This window comes from Pteropus vampyrus, unplaced genomic scaffold (genome assembly GCF_000151845.1).
Source record: "Pteropus vampyrus isolate Shadow unplaced genomic scaffold, Pvam_2.0 Scaffold623, whole genome shotgun sequence".
NCBI classification, from domain to species: Eukaryota; Metazoa; Chordata; class Mammalia; order Chiroptera; family Pteropodidae; genus Pteropus; species Pteropus vampyrus.
The window spans coordinates 77,636-97,305 of record NW_011889404.1 but is presented as its reverse complement, the minus strand read 5'-3'; the positions used below and the strand labels follow the sequence as shown (position 1 = coordinate 97,305).

General features: G+C 40.1%; 1 protein-coding gene across 3 annotated transcripts in view; it reads left to right on the top strand.

Annotated features, from left to right (window-relative positions):
• PTPDC1 (protein tyrosine phosphatase domain containing 1) overlaps positions 1 to 18,407 on the top strand; it is a 57,508-nt gene extending 39,101 nt beyond the window's left edge. Inside the window, exons 3-11 of one of the 3 annotated variants that reach the window (XM_011384779.2) lie at positions 778 to 841; positions 1,311 to 1,482; positions 3,490 to 3,570; positions 3,786 to 3,904; positions 4,929 to 5,066; positions 6,791 to 8,049; positions 10,983 to 11,168; positions 13,126 to 13,236; positions 15,504 to 18,407. In XM_011384779.2, the coding sequence (XP_011383081.1) occupies positions 781 to 841; positions 1,311 to 1,482; positions 3,490 to 3,570; positions 3,786 to 3,904; positions 4,929 to 5,066; positions 6,791 to 8,049; positions 10,983 to 11,168; positions 13,126 to 13,236; positions 15,504 to 15,620 (2,244 nt within the window). In that variant the 5' untranslated portion in view covers positions 778 to 780 and the 3' untranslated portion in view covers positions 15,621 to 18,407. Of the gene's footprint in view, positions 1 to 409; positions 842 to 1,310; positions 1,483 to 3,489; positions 3,571 to 3,785; positions 3,905 to 4,928; positions 5,067 to 6,790; positions 8,050 to 10,982; positions 11,169 to 13,125; positions 13,237 to 15,503 lie in introns of all 3 variants that reach the window. The other 2 variants (XM_011384777.2, XM_011384778.2) reach the window with 2 other exon arrangements.
• Positions 18,408 to 19,670: the final 1,263 nt, after the last annotated feature.

Below are 19,670 nucleotides of genomic sequence, written 5' to 3'. Positions count from 1 at the left end.
ATAGAGATGTCTTTCTTTATTCTATCCAAGAATTTCTTTAATAGTTCTATCAAGAAAACAGAATATTTTGATTCTGAAAAATGGAATTATGTTTTAATAATGTTATAAGGTATCTAGCATGTCCCACTTCATTACAATTAACTTTCTGTCTGCCCTGTTCCAAAGAGGAGTAGAAAGAGAATTTTTTCCAACATGTTCAAGAGAATAGATATGAAAGGAATAAAAGAATTTAAGTGTTTTAATACGTGTATAAAAGACAGTGTTTGCATCATAAAGTTATTTTCTAAATCCATTCGGGTATTTTCGATGTAATTCTTTAAGCAGTCAGATCTTTTAAATGTGTTTGAGAAACAAAATAGTCACAATTTAGGAATAATTTATTGAAAATACATGTTATTCCTCCACACAGTTGAACAATCTGTCCAAAGCAGTCCACGTGGGACTTTGCCTGTGCAGCTCTGAGTGGGAATCAGTACTTTCTTTGTTCGTCACTATGGAAACAAGTCAGCCTATCCTGAATGGCCTTTAGATCATGCAGAATGATGCTCAGATCTCAATATAAGTTCATCACAGAGCAAGCTGGCACTGACATCTCCTTGCCTCCAGCTTTTCTGGGAGCCCAGAGTCATGCAGGAGCCACCCAGACGACTCTCAGCCGTCCCCTTCCTCAGCAACTTCTTCCAGGGCCGCCGGCACTCTGCCTCAGACCCCATCCTGCAGCTGCCACAAAGGCAGTGCTGCTCTGCCACTAAGATGCTTTCATCCTCCTCTCTCCAGGTGATGGTGGCGGTATCCTCTGTCAGCTGTGCCAGAAGAAACCCAACTTGCCCCAAGAGAAAAAGTAAAGTTCCTTTTCTTCTTAAAGATTGCCACACCTTTGAGTTTAAATTTTAGGAATATGAAGAGGCTGTGCTGTGTTATACCTTTTTAAATCTTGACAATTCTACATTATAGTTTTTATTGTCTGTTGTTTCAGTGGTTATGTAGTAGGAGATAAAATGATTGAATATTTTATGTTTTTCATTGAAAATATACTTTTTGAACAAACCTCATCCCCTTATAAAAGATCTACTTTGATAATTTCCTCCTCTTCGTGACCAGTATGATATGTGGAAATAATGTATGAAAGTGTTTTCTATGGTAAGAGATAGTGCACTTAGATGCAGTTTAAATGGTTTTAATCCTGACAAAATGAAGAGTTAGCACCGGTTTTTCATCTGCAATCCTGAGATAAAATGGAACCTGTTTCCCAGGTCACTCTTGTGTATGGAGAGTGGAATTTTGAATCTTCCCTACCTTGTATGTTCTAGGAAATTCAGGACGTCCAACACCAAAGTATACAAAAGTCGGAGAGCGTTTACGGCATGTCATTCCTGGACACATGGCCTGCTCCATGGCATGTGGGGGCAGAGCATGCAAGTATGAAAATCCAGCCCGCTGGAGTGAGCAGGAGCAGGCCATTAAGGGGGTCTACTCATCCTGGTGAGTGACTGTCAGTCTGTGGTAGCTCTCACCTGCTGCTAAGTAGGAAAAGAGGATGAAGATGTATGTGGTGCCTGGAGGCAGTAGCTGTGGAAGAGGGAATGTGGGGCTTTGAAGTTGTGACCTCAACTCCTATCCCTGGCCTTGCCACTTAATGAACTGTGTCCTACTCATACAAGCATTCTGAACCTTAATTTTCTCATCTGTGAAATGAAAATAATAAAACCAACTCCACGGGGTCTTTTTCTAGTTAAGTGAAATAATGTATGTAAATACCTTAAAGAAATGGTAACTGGATAGCTCTTAAATTTCAGAAATTGCTGGAAATAATATAAAAATGTGCTATAAATTTGAGAAATTATGAGGTATGTATGTAGTTTTCAGTTTCATACAGGTTAGCTTTAGCCTTGTTTTAATTGGTTCCCATATTCTGTATGAAAGGCCCCATTTTCACACAAATGCACTTCCAGTCTGTCTCAGTCGGAGTGCTACAAGTTGCTGGTTCAGTGGACAATATAAGATGCTTGCATTGTTTATGGTATGTAAGTGTAATTCACTCATTATTGAGTTATACTACTTTTTATTATTAATAGTAAACTGACATTTTTTTTATGTAGTGATATCTGAAAAGTTCTGATAATTATACCAAATCCCATTTGAAACACACTTAAGAGGAATTCAGTGTTTAAAGAATTCTAATGGTGAATCATTTTGTATAGCCAGAATTTACAGATTAGATATTTGTCAACCATCTTCTCTAACTTACAACCTGTACCTTTTCATATTGGATTTGCTGGTGATATAGTCAGGGGTCCACTGTCCCTGTTGTCCTCAGATCGTATTCTAGTCTATCACTGTCTTTCTTAAAGAATGTTTGAGAAAGCAAACACTTTTCCTAAGGTGTGGTCAGATAAGTAAATTTCTAATAATGTAGCTTAAGGCCACATTAATATTTTTTATTTATTGCTAACTAAACCATCTGAGTCTTTTTCATCTCTGCTGCTTTCATGTTACATCTCTCCTCATCTCATACTAAGTACCATAAAATTTTGGGGGTCCCAAACCTTTGGGGTCCCTGTTGAATTTCAGGCATTACCCCAAGGGGAAGGGTGGTATCTTTTTGGATTCTGCTCTGTTCATTTAATGTCACTGTTACTTCTCTCGGGTTCATGTGACTCACAATTTCTGATAGACTGCCCGATATATCTTTTACAAAAATATTGATGAGAAATTGGACCAAAATGGAGTGAAGCCAAAGCCCTAATGAGGGACAGCCATTTGCTGGGTCTGTCCATTCAAACATTCAGTAAACATCCATTTGGCTACAGGCCAGGCACTGTGCTAGACACTTTCAAGTTATTTCATCTTCATAAATTCCTGTGAAGTAAGCATTAGTAATGACATTTTATTGATGATATGATGTGCTACACAAATAGCATTTGAAACCAAGTCCAACTGACTCTGAAGCTCCTATTTTTGGCTAACTTGCAATAACTCAGCATTTATTCATAAATGCTGGAGGATTTTTGCTAAAGACTTTACATCCATGTCATATTGAATTCTCACACCAACCCTACAAGGCAGGTGTTATTATCCTCATTTAACACATAGGAAGCTGAGCTGTAGATAACTCAGGAACTAGAAATGGTCCTCCTCATTTGGTTATTGACCTTTGGATAACTAATCCAGACTGTCACCTTTGCTGCCAACTGAGGTTTCCCTATCACATTCACTAGAATCTCAAGAGAGTCTTTGAAAACGCTTTGTTGCAGTCCGTAAATACACACACATGCCCTGGAATTCTTTCCAGGGATTTAAGCAGCTAAGATTTCTTAGAGCCCTAATCATAATGCAAAATTGAAGCTAGATTTATATAAGGAGATTATTATCACACAGAGTTGTCGACATCATAGAAAATGTAGGAGCCTAATACCTTGCTCTCTTAGTTCTTAGAGCTGGAACATTCTAGGTTTCGTGCATCTCACCAGTCCTTCCTCCAATCTGTAGGGTCACTGATAACATCCTGGCCATGGCTCGCCCATCCACTGAGCTCCTCGAGAAGTACCACGTCATTGAGCAGTTCCAGAGGTAAATGCCACATCGTTCACACACTTTAATAAGCTAACTCGTCTCTTTCGTTGCTTTTAACTTCAATGAAAAGGTGTTTTCATCCATAAAGAGCTTATTTCAAATAAGAAATTAAGATTTTGAGAATAATTAACAATGTTTTTTAATGCCAAAAGTGGTTACTTTTTTTTAATGCTGCTCCCAATATGACAAATTTTTTTCTCTTTCCTTTTAAGCCATGGCTTAAAAACAATCATCAACCTGCAGCGGCCTGGTGAACATGCCAGCTGTGGGAACCCTCTAGAACAAGAAAGTGGTTTCACGTATCTTCCTGAAGCCTTCATGGAAGCTGGCAGTAAGTCCTTCCACCCTCCTCTGCATGAGTTACCAGGGACAGCACTCAGAGACTTTTCTCTGCTCAGCTCTCAGATTAAAAAGGTGATAGAAATAAATCCTCACTGCATGGTAGTAGGGCTCCTAAAGCATGAAGATGGACTAACTTTGGCTGTAAAGAATGCTACCATTCTTCTGTGCTATTGCTGTTGAAAATGTAAGCTTTCTTTTTCTTTGAGAGGAGTCTTAGGAAGAGACTCTGTAGAAACAAAGGTAACATTTGATCAGTGCCCGCATTAATTAACATTAACAGTATTCCAGGACCTGTCATCTCATTTCATCTTTAAAGCAGTCAAGCATATAGTTATTGTTTCTGCTTCACAAATGAGACCACGCAGACTTAGCAAGTTTTAATTTGCCCAAGATCACACAGCTTCACCACGGCAACAGGATCGGAACCCAGGACTCACTGATGCTTTTGCTGCTGCACAGTTTTGTTCCTGGGTAGGATGCAGGGATTCTTTAAGTGACAGTTCCGGAAGCTCCTTAGTCACGGGAACTTTGGGTAGAATCACACTAGGCTAGAAAGGATCAAAGCCATTGCAATTTTGGAACTTGATTTTAAGAAGCTCGTGTCTACCTATTTTTTTCCCACTAGGTGGAAAATTTGTATGTACCATCTTATGCCATTTATCAATCATTTAGATACATTTCTATGCAGGATTCTATGCTTTCCCTTCATAGTGAGGTGTTTTGGCATATGTTATTGACTTTATGATTTGCAGTCCTGCTTTTCCATAATTCTTTCTGTCTGAGTTTCAGCAGGAAATATCTTAAGTAATACAGAATGTTCTTTGTGAGAAATGCTAACAATAAACTTATTGGAAATGTAAAAAGCCTATTATTCTAGGCCTACACATACAGTGAGATCTGTGTGCCTTACAGCTTTCTACTCTTCATGAATTCACTCACTTTTTTCAAATATTTTTGCAAGTTTTTTTTCCTGTATTTTGATGTTTTTTCCTGTTCTCTTTTTCATTGCCCAGTTTATTTCTACAATTTCGGATGGAAGGACTATGGTGTAGCATCCCTTACTACCATCTTAGATATGGTTAAGGTGATGACATTTGCTCTACAAGAAGGAAAAGTAGCTATCCATTGTCATGCAGGGCTTGGTCGAACAGGTAAATTTTAGGAGGTAGTTTTATTGTCTTGTATATATTTAAACTTATAATGAATAATATTTTTAAACATGTATTGTCTTTAAAAATGTAATTTTTCTTTAAAATAATGAAATAGGAAGCATTGTTTCACCTACAATGTTCTGAGCATTTTATTCTTACTGTCTTAAGCAGCTTTGTGAGTTTTGAAGGCAGTTAAGTAATTTGCTACATCTAGTAAGTGGCAGGGCCAAGTTTTAATTCATGGCTATTAGGTCGTTGTAAAGGAGAGTCTATTCATTCCTAGAATTCTATATAAAAATTAATGATTTTACTATAAAACAAAAACAAAAAAAAACCCAGAATCTCAGTTCAATACTGATATTGGGGCAAAAATAAAGACCGCTGGGTTGGAACCTTCGTTGTCATCTGGTTCAACCAAACACCTGAGTTTGACTCTCTCCACAGTTTACCTGCCACAGGGTCTCTCATCTGTTCAAGAGTTTCGTCAGGGTGGGGACTCAATACTGCTCGATATCATCAGCTCTTATGGTCCAGCAAAATTCTGCTGTTCCTGGGGATTCCATGCAATAGGTCTACAGATATTTCATACCTAACACTAAGGACCTGCCCTGTCCTAATGAAAAAGATATGCTGGACCCCACCTACCACGTACTGGGAGAACATGCAGTTTTCAGAGGTTCTGATAATCATGTGTAACGAGATTCTCAACCTTGGTGAATCATACAGATGTCTTTTGATTGCCTTTTACTTTGATAAATTGAATTAATTGTTTATTATCACCTTTTTGTTATTTTAATTTAAAATTAATAGCAAGAATACATAATGTTTACACTGTTAAGTGCTTGTAGCAATATAGAATTATGTCATAGTATGAAGAAAAACATATATTAGTGTAGAGATAAGTCAGCAAGAAGAATTTTCAGGGGAAAAAAAATGGATTGTGAATGGATTGTGAACAGTCAATGGCAAAGGCAGGAGTGAGATGTTCCAAGTACAGGGTATGGGTCCATTGCATGAAAATTTTCAAAAACTGTACAGAGTGGGAAATAAAAGCAGGATTTTATTTCTTCCATGTGGGAGTTAGGCATAAGGTGGATAAACAGGCCAGGTCATCTCCTCTTACTCCACTATTACTCAGTCATTCCCTCTTACGGCATCCATCCCCCACTCACTCCACACGTATTCAGTCATCTCCCCTCACATCATACTTAGTCATTTCCTCGTACTCCATCTTACTCAGTCGTCCCCCCTTACGGCACACTTATCCATCCCCTACTCACTCTACATGTATTCATTCCTCATTCACACCATACTTACTCAGTCATCCCCCCTTACTCCACACTTACTCAGTCATCCCCTCTTACTGCACTTAGTCATTCCCCCTTGCTTTATCTTACTCAGTCATCCCCCCATCATCCCCCACTTACTCAGTCATTCCTCACTCCATGCTTAGTCTTCTCCCCTTAATCCACACTTAAAATCACTGTGACAGTTCCTGTGCTCACCCCTGGGTACAGGGGAGACAGTGTTCTCAGTCAAGGTGAGGGTTGCCATATAGACAAGTAAATAGATGAACATTTTTACAAAAAGTTACAAAATTGTTCTTAAAATGTTTCTGTATTTAAATGGTTTCCTAACACATATCAAATTAAATCATCAAAGAGTGATTAATAAAAATATATACATAAACTTTTCTCATTCAGTATTCTTTTCTTCACTATTAGGTGTTTTAATAGCTTGTTATTTAGTTTTTGCAACGAGGATGACTGCTGACCAAGCAATTATATTTGTTCGGGCAAAACGACCCAATTCCATTCAAACTCGAGGACAGCTACTGTGTGTGAGGGAATTTACTCAGTTTCTGATTCCTCTTCGAAACATATTCTCTTGCTGTGACCCCAAAGCACATGCTGTCACCTTAGCACAATATCTGATCCGCCAGCGGCATCTGCTTCATGGTTATGAGGCGCGATTTCTGAAACATGTGCCAAAAATTATCCACCTCGTGTGCAAATTGCTGCTGGACTTAGCAGAGAATAGGCCCGTGGTGACAGAAAAAGTGGTAGAAGTACCTGGCCTCTCTGCCGAAATTGAAAAGACTGTTTCTGAGGTGGTCACGATGCAGCTGGATAAAGAGTTACTGAGGCATGACAGTGATGTGTCAAACTCTTTCACCCCCGCTGTAATGGCAGCAGATTTTGATAATCAGGATGTGATTCTTTCCAGTGAGCAAGAGTTTGACCCTCTTTGGAAAAGACGGAATGTTGAGTGCCTTCAGCCCCTGACTCGCCTGAAAAGGCAACTCAGTTACAGCGACTCAGATTTACAGAGGGCCGAGTCACTTCTGGAGCAGTCAGGGACTCCATTGACGGTGCCTGCTCAGGTCTCATTTTGCCACAACCCCAGGCAGCAGACACCCATAAGTCACTGTGATGCTGCACAGACTCCACAGCTGGAATTCAATAAAGAAACACTGGTCCGTAATACATTTTCTTTCTGGAATCAGGCTAAATTTGGAGACCTAGAAGGTCTCAAAGATGATGGGTCACCAATTTTCCATAGGAGGAATATTCCAAAGGAAGTACAGCGGAGTAGAACCTTCTCTTCAGGTGTTTCAGGTTCATACAGCCCTGGGGAACCATTTACAACCAGCTTTGCAAATAGCCCTAAGGAGCCACATCATTCTTCCCAGCAAGGAACCCAGTGTCAGTGTGGAGCTCCTGGTGGTTGCAGCCTGTACTCTGGTGTGGAGGACAGTAAGACCTGCTGCAACCCTGTGAACTGTGGCTCCAGCCCCAAAGCACAGTCCTTGGTTGGACCAGAAACCCAGGAAAGCAAAGATGTGCCTGAAGTTGCTCCACATACTGCTCTGCAGTCTGGATTGAGTGTTGAAGAAAGGAGAATAATGGCGGCCAAAGCCCTGGCAAACTTAAATGAGTTTGCAGAAAAGGAAGAAGTGAAGAGGAAAGTAGAAATGTGGCAGGTATTTATATTTCATTGAATTATATATGCTTGGGAAATACTTATGTCAGAGCAAACATCATGCATTTTCCCAGATTCATTTGTTATAGGAATTTGAAGACGTGTTGGTATAATACTTAGCTTTTGAACTTCAGGTTTCTCAGCTGTAAAAAGAGCCCAGTAAAATGACAGAAATGAGGCTATTGGGTGGGCTACTTTCAGTCTCCTGTGAAAAAAGGCATTTAGCGCTTGGCAGAGTATGAGTGAGCAAAGCATGGTTATGATTGATACGTGTAGCTTCCTTCTTTCTTTCTGGATTTGTGAGACAGACTGATGTACAGGTGGATAGGCCATGGCAGACAGCTGTAAACTGACCTGAAGGATCTCTAGGCCAATGTGAAGGAGCCACCTTTTGAGGATCACCGACTGGGAGACATAAATGAAATCAGAGCAAATTCTTTTCCAAAGCTCATTTACACAAGTGTTGAGTGAGGTCAGGAGGAAGCATGATGGATACTGTCTACTCAGCATTCCCTCTTGAGAACTCCCCAGTCCTGTCCCAGTGAGGCAGCTGTCAGATCAGGAAAGCAAATGGGAGCAGTCAGAGTACCTGTGTGTAGTTGGTTCCTGAGGTTAGGTCTTTGGGAGCCATTTCTTGGATTTTACTTAAATTAGAATGTGAAATTATATTTTAACTCCTTTTTTGTGTGTTGTATTTTTACTAGAAAGACAATCTTAAACCAGCCACACTCTTTGCCCTGAATGAGCAGCTGATCTAGAGATAAGGCAGGCCCTGTAAATTTAGTAGGAAAGGGTAAATTGCCCAGCTGTGGGGGCTTACCAGGCAGGCCTGGCTTAGTGAAATCTTGACTTGGTGGCCTGTAATCTACCACAAGTTAATTGTGTAGCTGCTCTTCTGTGTTCTGCCATTAATTAAGGCATGTATACTTTCCAGGAGGGCCAGAACTTTCCAGATGCAGAGGCAGAGCCTTGCACCAGCTTACAACTGTATGACCTGAGGAGAGTACTTCCACACACACATTCTCCACTAGACTTGTATTTTGCTTAACAAATAGATGTATTATTTTTTCCAACATGAAATGTGTTTTTTATCTCCTACTCGTAACTGAGAGATCTTTCCACTCAGTCGGCAGGTCTTCCCTCTGCATCACTGTGTGCCACAGTAGCTAGCAGCAGGCCCTTTGGTTTCATGTGCAACAGCTTGCGGCCCCTCATGGGCCAGCCCCACTTGTGCCCACACTGCTCAGTGTGGTACTTGGCATGGGCCAAATCGTTTCAATATGTAGCGCATAGGAAAGCATTTTCTAGAGCTGAATACAGCCCTTTTATCTGGGTAAGTTTGCCTTTTTTTCCCCCTGTTCTTGATTTTATTACAAGCTTTGCAGTAATAAAACAAACCTACTGAATTCTGGAAAGAGTAAAATGAACATGATTTGAATAGCATGATGCCACCTGTGCCTATAGTAGGCCCTTTCACCTCTTTTATCTCATGTGATTTTTCACAGTAATCCTGTGAGGCAGATGATATTATTTACAAGTTCTTTGTTAATCTGTATAGTCCTTATTAATTAAGTATCACAGATGGGAAAACTAAGGGTTACAGGGGTCAAGTGATGTACTCGGGGTCCCATGGTCTGAATGCAGCAGAGCCAGGATACAGCTCATGTTTAATATATATATTTTTCTTCGTCCTTGTCTTTCCTGACCCCACTGAAGATTTCAGAAAACATCGTGACATAATGGTCATTTACTGAGAGGGTCTTTCAGTTATGTCATTTCTGCCCAGCTTGTTTCTCCAAAGTGTTGGCTTACTTATGAAATAACAAAGAGAAACCCTGTGCGGAAGGACCCCAGTGGCATGGCAGAAACATCACAGACACTGGGGTGGAGCAGAGCTGGGTAGGAGTGCCTGTTTTGCTCTTTTCTCGCTTTGGGCTCCTGAGCAAGTCAGTTATTCCATCTTTTCTGAGCCCCAGTACATTTGTTGCAGAGGGGCTTCCCTGATGGATTGCTATAGAATCAGAGATAAATCGTATATTATATAGTTCCTATCATATTTTAAGTGTTCTACAAGTACTGGACAGTGAACGAATGAATGAATGAATGGTAGCAATAATTGACAGTGAACGAATGAATGAATGAATGGTAGCAATAATTGTGCTTATTACTATTGCAAACATTTTATTTACTAAAACATAAATCTAAGTTAAATTTTTTGTCAGAAATTAAAATTCTTATCTCACTTTTCCCCTGCTCTCTGAGGTAAAGTTTTAAAAGCTCCTGCCTAAATTATCTCCAGGCATTTGGAGTATTGACAAGACTTCTTAGTTCTTTTCACCCTATCAAGTTTCAGGATGCAGGGCTCCTTATTCTTAAATTGTATACATGATTCTAAAAAGGAATTTGAAAGAACATATGCCACATTTGCAATTTTAAACACTTTTGGTGGGGCATACTTTAACATTTCACTCAGAAGCTTTTCCTTATCCCAGGTTAATTTGCAAATGTTCTCTTATTTATAGTTTTTCATCTATCATTCTACTTCATTGCAGCAAATATTTCTGTTTTGTTCGCCAGGACCCCGAAAAGGAAGGCTTCCTTCCAGAGTTGTTTCTTTGGTGTCCGAGTGAAGTGGAAAACTTAGGTTCACTATGCCATTCTCTGCGCTAGGAGCTTTCACAGACCTCATTTAGTCAACCCAACACATGTGAGACAGGGACGCACTTATCAGAGGGAAACAGAGGCTTAGATAAGTTCACTATTTCACCCCAATGTGCCTCCTGGAAGTGGGGGTGCTAGGAGGAGTCCCAGCCCATACCCACAGCCTGAGACTTTCACTCTCCTGGACAGCCTGAGGTAATCAAATGTCGAACGGTGCCTGCCTCTCTTGCCTCTTTTCTCCTCTCTCCTCCCTCTTTCTTCCTTTCTTTTTAGAAAGAACTAAATTCCCGAGATGGAGCTTGGGAAAGAATATGTGGCGAAAAGGATCCTTTCATCCTGTGCAGTTTGATGTGGTCTTGGGTGGAGCAGCTGAAGGAGCCTGTGCTAACCCAAGAGGATGTGGACATGTTGGTTGACAGACATGCAGATGCCGCAGAAGCGCTGTTTTTATTGGAGAAGGTAAAGGAGCTGCTGGATCAGTTGATAAGTTAACTATATAAGTTTCACACACTCAAAAAAACATCCATAATAAAAAGGGGACTTCATACAGAATCCCATATCTGGATCTAATTAAAGTTTTTCCAAGATAAAAGAAATTCATACCCAGTATAAACATTTAGAAGATACAAAAATAAAAAGGAAAATATCCATAATCCCGGGAGAGCCACTTTAAACATTTTCACGTCTTTCAGTATTATCACTGCATGTATTAACTTGGTAAAAATCATTTCATGTACAACTTCATGCTTCATTTTTGCTCAAAATTATAACATAGGTATCTTTCCATGTTTAGTATAAGTTTTTTTTTTAATAAAAATTAACTTGATGAGTAAGTAATACTCTAACACATAGGTGGGGGATATGTCGTGATTAACCACTTTTTCATTTTTGAGTATTTGTTTCTACTTATTTACCATGAGCATATAATGGGAAGAACTAACTGTGAGGTAGGTTGGAATATGCACTTATTTGTAGTTCTTTGAAAGGGGTTTGTATCACACATATACATATGTATATAATTTATATATGTATAAAATATAGAAGGATATAGAAGGAAAACCAAGAAACTGATAGTAGTGGTTGCCTTAGGGAACATACTAGAAGACAATGGATCTAGGAAGGGAGGGAGGGAGACTTCTTCTCATCGTAGTTCCTTTTATACAATTTAATATTTTTAACCATATAGAGATACTAAATTTTCATTTAAAAATAGACTTTGTTTTTGTTTTAGGAAACCGTTAATCTCATAATCAGCCTTGAGTTACCTAGTATGCTGCAGTGTAAACATCTCATTTCCACATCTGCTACTAGTGCACACACAGACATGCAGATGCACACAGTTGTGTGATGCACATCTTTAAAGATAAGATTTTTCCTGTATTAGTAGTCTTTCTCTTAGGCTATATTTTCAGCAGTTAAATTACAGAGATGGATCTGGGGAGGGGATCAGGGAGGCAGTTATCCTTATTAGGTGGTGGTTGGCCAGGCCCTTGCTGGGATGTAATTTCCGTTTTCACCTTTGTTCATCTCCTCTGCCTGCAGAGGTAGAGGCCCTGTTTTACTGAGAAAGAAAGGTGGAGTAACTCGGCCGAGGTACGCAGCTTGTATCAGAGCAAGGTTCAAACTCCAGTGGCTCTGGCACAAAACTTGTGCACCTTTTGTCACATCATGCTGTTCCATCAGCATTTACTCCAACGCCACCTGTAGGATGTCTTTTCAGCATTTTTACTTTTGTAGGCTTCACTGTTATGATCATTTGTGTTTGAAGGAGTTTCTGTATTTCAGATTATGCCTTTAGAATAGATGTCCAGGAAGAAAAAAAAAAAAAAAAGAATAGATGCCCAGGGTGAAGTTGGTGGCTCTCGGGGGCAATGTGTACTGAATGCACACTGTCCAGTGGTGGGGGCGGGGGTGGGGCGGCGGTTCTCCTTTGTTTCTCTAAGGTGAACAGCCGCCAGGAATCAAGTCGTGACATGTTCGTCAGGGACCTCTGCCTTAAGTTCTGGTATGCTCCTGGAGGACTGTGCTGTATCTTCTTCTACCCCTCCTCCCTCAGTAGCATCTCCAATGGGCAGGCACACATGTCCATGTATTGCCGTGACATTTCAGTATACACTGGCCAAACTGAAGTGATTGTGTCCAGAAACAATGAGTGGATCATCCCATCAGTTCACTGCAAGGAAGACATTTTATTTGAAGTCGCACTTCATGTAATAACTAACGAGCTTTGATTTTATCTCCTGAAAGCTTTTCAAACACATAATTGTAAACATTGGTGAGCCCTTGGTAGATAGTGTAGTATTGGAGGTTTTGAGTACTTGGTCCCCAACCAGTTCCTGGCTCTGCAGCTGCTCTGAGTTTGTTTCTTGAGGTATTTTTCAGACAACATTTTTTATTTTGATTTCTGCAAAAATAGGGCCAGCACCAGACTATTCTTTGCGTGTTACACTGCATAGTGAGCCTGCAGACGATTCCCGTGGATGTTGAGGAAGCCATCCTTGCCCACGCCATTAAAGCTTTCACTAAGGTGGGTGGCACTCCTTCTTCTTTCAGACCACAAGCAGCATAATCTTGGTAAATCAAAATCCAGCGTCCTCTAAAATAAAACTTTTAGCTATTTCCTCTTAATGAAAATGCGTTTGACTTTTTAAATAGTTGCAGAGTTCTCGCCAAAACATATCAGTTTTCTAAGTGCTATTAGAAAAAGCTGAACTGTGGGCTTTTTGAAGGAGAACATTGGAACAAAGAGCTTTTATGTAGAGAGAAACAATTGAGTGTTGAGAAAGTATTTTTAAATGATGTGCCTGCCTAGTAGGAATCAGAGAATCTTCTTGTTGAGCCAGTTCTACCTTGGGTCTAAACAAGATAGCGTATATATTAAGAAATCAGCATCCAGCATTGACTATTTGGTAGTGCGTCCTGGTTGGCAAATGATAAGCAAAGAGTAAAAAAGTGTCCTTTCCCTGCACATCCTTTTGGCTCACAGCAATCTTTCCTGGCTGAAGAAAGAAGCCAGGTCCTGCAAAGAAAAAATTACCCTCACCCATTCAGCTAATTTGTCGGTACCTCTCACTTATGAAAATGTCATTAAACAAAGAACCAGCTTTTCAATGATAGTGTCTGTGATAAACATTAATGATGATTGCAGTTGTCATCTGTACTCATTCACCAGTCTCCTCCCCCTACACTCTTTCCAAAATGATATCCTTCTGGCAGGCTTCCTTGTTCTTCATCTGGAGCTTCACGGCACTAAGCTTCCATGCTCCCAAGTGAGCCACTCAAACCCCAACCACATGATCCTTTTAAATCTATATTTTATTACACTTCCATAGACCCAAAAGGCTACCTGCTGTGTGGGGAGGATTGTGGTTTGGTGTTTAATAAAGTAAACAATTGAAACTGTTATTAATGTTAATAAGAGGTTTTTGTAAATGGGATAGACAATATCATGGTTAAGATAAAAATAAATTTCTGACTTAACTGAAAAAAAAAAACGTTAATATTCATCTTTCCGAAAGCATCAGGAATTCTTTACAACTTCTGTTGGCCTTTTAGGGGGATACTAATGAAAAGTTAACTATATCAGTTGTTCCACATATATAAAAATTTCAGGAGACAGTTCTTCATTCTCTCCCTTTGTGCACAGTCCTTATGAGCAGAGGCTGTGACGGGTCTCGTCCTGGGTTCTTCAAGGAAGTCTGTGTGGTGTCTGCTTCCCATGTGGTAAAGATCATGTCTCCCTTCAGGCCAGAGCTTAGCAGATTTGCTACAGCCCCCTCATCCCCCACATCACACATTGGGGTCCTTAGTTACGATGTAAATGCCCTGCTTATGCAGCCTCCACCTGTGTCTTCCAAGTCACCCCATGTGACTTGGAGGGCAAGGAAACCCATGTGATTATGTTGTTTGAGTTATTAAGTTGTTTGTCTCTGACCCAGCAGTCTTGTTATCTCTGCCAGTGTCGCTGAGTTGGCAGATGAAGGGGTTATGAGAGCAGGGTGAAATCCCGGACCTTTCCCAGCCCTTCACAAGAGGACAACCCTCCCTCCCTCCCTCCCTCCCTTCCCTCAGGAGGAGGGAGTCACTGGCCAAGTGATCTGATCCTGTCCTAAGGAGTCACACATTTCTTTGGCCGTTGAGTGGAGGCGTGATAATTGCTCTGGTTCTCCATCCTGCATCACTCCCAATCCTTCGGTATGATGACTTTGGGCAAACGGTCCACATATGTGTACATGGTGCCTTCCCACCAAGGGGAAAGGAGACTGCTACATAGGTTTTTATATGTGCCACATACATGGAAGACTCTCACATTTAGTATTCACAGAAACTCCAAAGAGATGGACATTGTGATTTTTTTACAGAGAAGTCAGTTATGACGTGAGGCTGCATGACCAGCAGGTGGAGAGCCCTTTCAGGTCACCCCAGCACAACACTGACAGCTGGTGCACAGTTGTCTTCATAAGGAGACCTTTCCCTTATATTATCAGTGATCAGTCTCTGGAATCAAAACTGACTCAAACTCACTATTGACTTCCTGACAAGTATACTACATCTCCAGGCACTAGATTTAGTGCTGGGTTTTCATTGATAAGTTTGGTATTGACATGATTGGCAATTCTCTTATAGTCTTTCAACTAAAAGTAATGTGTGAAATGCATTGTGTATACTCTTAAAATTATATATAATTTTGTTTAGAAGTGTTAGTTTTTTCTCTACCCCATTTCTTTTCTCCTAAAATAGACTAGTTAAAATTCATATTACAGTGCCCTGAATATAAATTTTCTTTGTCACCAGGTTAATTTTGATTCTGAAAATGGACCAATAGTTTACAACACTCTGAAGAAAATATTTAAGCACGCACTGGAAGAAAAAAGAAAAATGGCAAAAGACAGCCCTAAGCCTAGTGCCTAGTGAAACTGACTTTCCCTGTCATGGTGAATATTTCAGACCTGATGATCCAGACAGCATTTCTGTTCCTAAGTGAACAAGTTAAAGTGTGGAGTTACTTCATCTCCTAGCACTTTATTTCAGATGCTCTTTGTACTGAGAATGACTGTTCCTGTTTGGAGCAATTATTTATTTTAACATATTGTTGAGCTACATTTTTGCGTTGGAAAAATTGCCATAAAGTCAGTGCCGCTTTCTTTTATTTATTTAACTAAATATTGTTGTACTAATATTTTAAGTATGTGGTGTTTACATCCTTTTTTTTTTTTTTTTGACATTTTGGAAAAGGTTTGATGCAAATGCCCTGCTCGTTGATGAACTCTTTCTAGAGTTTTTACCAAGTGGATAATTTTAGTAGTAAAACCTCACTGTGTATTAATCCCCTGATATATGACCTAAGGAAGTCACCAAGTGTCTTAAACTGTTTTATATTTCTTAATAAGAAGGCAATTGTTACAAAGGTTTTAAAAGATTTTTTTAATTGTTGGAATTTTTTTCTTTTTATAAATGTGACAGAGGGTTTCAAAGTGTATTATTTTTCAGAGTGAATTAATTTTATGTTAAAGGAATGACTGTGAAGTGGTTGGGATTTTTTACTTGTGAAAAGTAGACTTGCTCTTCCAGATGACCTTGCCAGCCTCTGCTCAGGCGCTGTGTTCACACATCAGGCCTTACTCCCACTCCCCTGGACTGCACTGAGCCCAACAGCATCTTTACAGAGGAAGTGGGGTCAGTGGCAGGCACTGTCGGAGGCTGCTCCGAAGCAAGACTCCAGAGAAGGGCGGATCTTGCACAGTGGGCTCTGCAGCCCTTTTTGGCCCGGGCACTGTAGCAGCTCCACAGAGTCATGCCTGTTCGTGTTAATGGTGTGACAGCATGAGCACTGGCCCACAACACCAGATCTGCCATTCTGTAGATCCAATCTTTGGCTGCTTTTTTACTATGAGAAGTAAGATTTTTAAATTGAAGTTGACCCACTTAGGTTACATTCACCCTATTGGCTTTAGATAAGAGGTAACCACCTAAACTAGTTTCTTATAGAACCAAACTATCAATGAGCAATTAAATAATAAATTATTATTTAAATGAACAGGTGGGGTACCAGAGGCCAAGCCCACAGAGTAGATCAGAGTTTTCCCAGTAAAAGTGATATTAATCAAACCAATTTCAAACTAAAGAAACTACTACTTTATCTTTAAAGACAGAATTTCAGGGAAAACAAGGCAAATATACAACAAATGAAATTTCTCCAACTACTTCATTTGTGAATCAAGCTTTAACACATCAAAAATACTTTCGTCATTATCAGTCTAACTAACTCTGGTGGCAAATGCTAAATGCTGTTTTCTCCCACACTGTTTGAATTTATTAGGAAATCAAATGCAGTGAATTTTTATGAACTGGGTTGCTCAATCCTGAAATTTCTCATTTTCAAGTGCCTGATCTAGGAAAGTAGGGGAGAAAACAATTACACTCTATCCAAAGATACATTATACAAATGTTTTTTACCCAAAAAGATGTCTGTCCTCATCTCAGTCTCACATGGGCAGGTGGCTCCGTGGTTCATCTGATGAGTGGCTATTGGCCTGTGAGTCTGAAGCGATTGTTTCAAATTAAAGGGTAGAGGCTGCGCAGCTGTGATGTGGCTGCGGCAGTGCACATCTAAATCTGAGTGTGCCAGCCTGAGAAGGAAAGATGCTGGAAGAGTTAATCGGGCTGTATACAATTATTGTATTTATTTGAATAAAAGTGAAAAGAATAATCCATAACTCTTATCTTGTACTTCTTTAGCTTGAGAGTCATGATATCCTGATGATAAAGATGCAATCAATCAAGATAGATTATCTTGATTGGCAGGCTGAGTTGTAGGCTGAATAATCAACTAGCCAAACTCTAGAAAGTCATGACTCTTTCTAAGACCAAGGAGATGTCGGGGTAGGGACTGGGATTGGAGAGTTCTAAGAGGAATGGATGAGGAAAACCTCAAAGCCAACAGCATTCCTGCCATACTAAATTTGAACGGATGAGGAATTCTTTATTGCCCAGAGGATAGAAATCTACCTATCCGAAGAAGTTTCAGGGTTGCAATATTCGGCTCAACAGAAGTGGGAAGAGCCAAGAGCACACACATTTAGAACTTAACTACCGGTAGCCAAGCACATGCGTTGTCTTGCTTACTTCTCTTACCAGACCGAGAGAAAAATATTATTCATACTTGCCTGGGGAAGGAATCCCAGTCTGACTGATTCAGAACTAAGTTCTCCTCCCTCCTGAAGCCACCTGCCTGTAGAGCTCTTAAGCAGGCAGACCTACCCAGCACCGAGTGCCTGTCAGGGACCTTGAGGCTATGTTAGCACAGGGCTCCACGATGGTGTTACAGAGCATTGTGCTGTCCACAAGTGCGGTAGAACACTCCCATGCGTCTGGTCCTCTGGAAAAGGCCGAGCTGGCTGTGTTACTCTCATAGTATCTCTAGCATATCACACTTAGGAAGTGTATGGTTTCTTGCCACTTTTGTTTTTTTCTATTTCAGAACATTTGCTGCTGCTCTTTGAGATAAAGTACTGCTGTTTTAGTTATTGCTTCATGTATTTGCATAACTCAGAAGTTCTGTGCCATTCAACTTAGTCATCATATCTTCAACCAACTTCCAAGTTTTATCTGAGAAAGAGTATGTGCTTTCATCACTCTGTATTTCATGAAAAAAGCCATATGTCATACTTCAATAAAGTTTCTCGATTTTCTCTTAAATGGAGAATGCTTACTCATAGTTTTGGGCGCTGTTTCAGGCTATCCTCTAGATGTCTGAAAAAATTCCAGGAACAGTATGTTATAGACAAAGTGTATGCCCCAAGTTCTTGAAAGCTTCCAAATTATTTGGGGGATTGACTAAAATTGTCAGTTTACTCATAGGATCTTTGTTGTTCCAAATTAAGAAGCACTGATATGTTTTCAGTGCAAGGAAATTACGAACAACATTCTTTTTGGTGCTTTTTATTTTTGTGAATGCAGCCCAGAGTTAGCACCTTTCCTCAAGGAGCTCTTAACAAATCCTGTTGTGCAGTGGTGCATTATTTTTTAGTCCTGTTTTTAGTCATGAGCTGATCTCTGATTAGCCTGACACTGACAATAAAACTGATTTATAAGTAATCACAATGGAGCCATTCACTAGTGGAGCTGTGCCGAACCTTCATTCCAAGCCGGCCAATAAAATGCAGTCACTAAACATAATGTCTCAGTAAGACTTTAATATCCTAAACTCTTCTGCACTGAAAATAAAAGTTTCTTACATCCACTGCAACTTATATCACAACAGAAGGCGGTTATGCCCTTGCTTCCTGGCTTTCTTGATTAAAATAAAAAGGTGTTTTACTCAAGAGTGCCTGTGTGGAGGAGAAGTTGTTTTGGGAATAGGTTTCTACTTATGTGACCATTTAATTATACCTGCAAATACTCCTTGGTTTTGATGTAGTGGATTGTTTTGTCATTTTTTGTCTCCTCCCAAAAATAAAAATGTAAACCAACAACTGACACTGAATTAGATTGACCCATGTAGAATGGCCATTTCTGCAGGTCAGAATGACCAAATGTTGGCCACTTTGTGTGATTCAACTGAATATTAAATGCAATGTTTCCAGGATCAGTAGCGGACATTTCCTGAATAATTTTGGCAAAGTTTAGATTAAACGATCAATTATTTTCTAAGAATATCCCGTATGCTCATGGTAGAGTTCCAGTACAAGTGGAAGAGACCAATATGAAACTGATTCTTTCAGCAACAGATTTGTGCCTACTCTGCTCGGCTCTCTGCTGATGCTGGTGACACACAGGAATCAGTCAGTCATCGACCTCCATCCAGGAGCCGAGCCTAGTGCATGTCCACTCTACCGCGTCACCTATTCATGCTGTCTTCTCCTCTGTCAGAACCCTAATGGAGTTCTGCATTGTCTTCTGCCTAGCTACCACCTTCAGTCCATACTTCATTCTTTCTACACAGTGGGGGAAGATTAATTT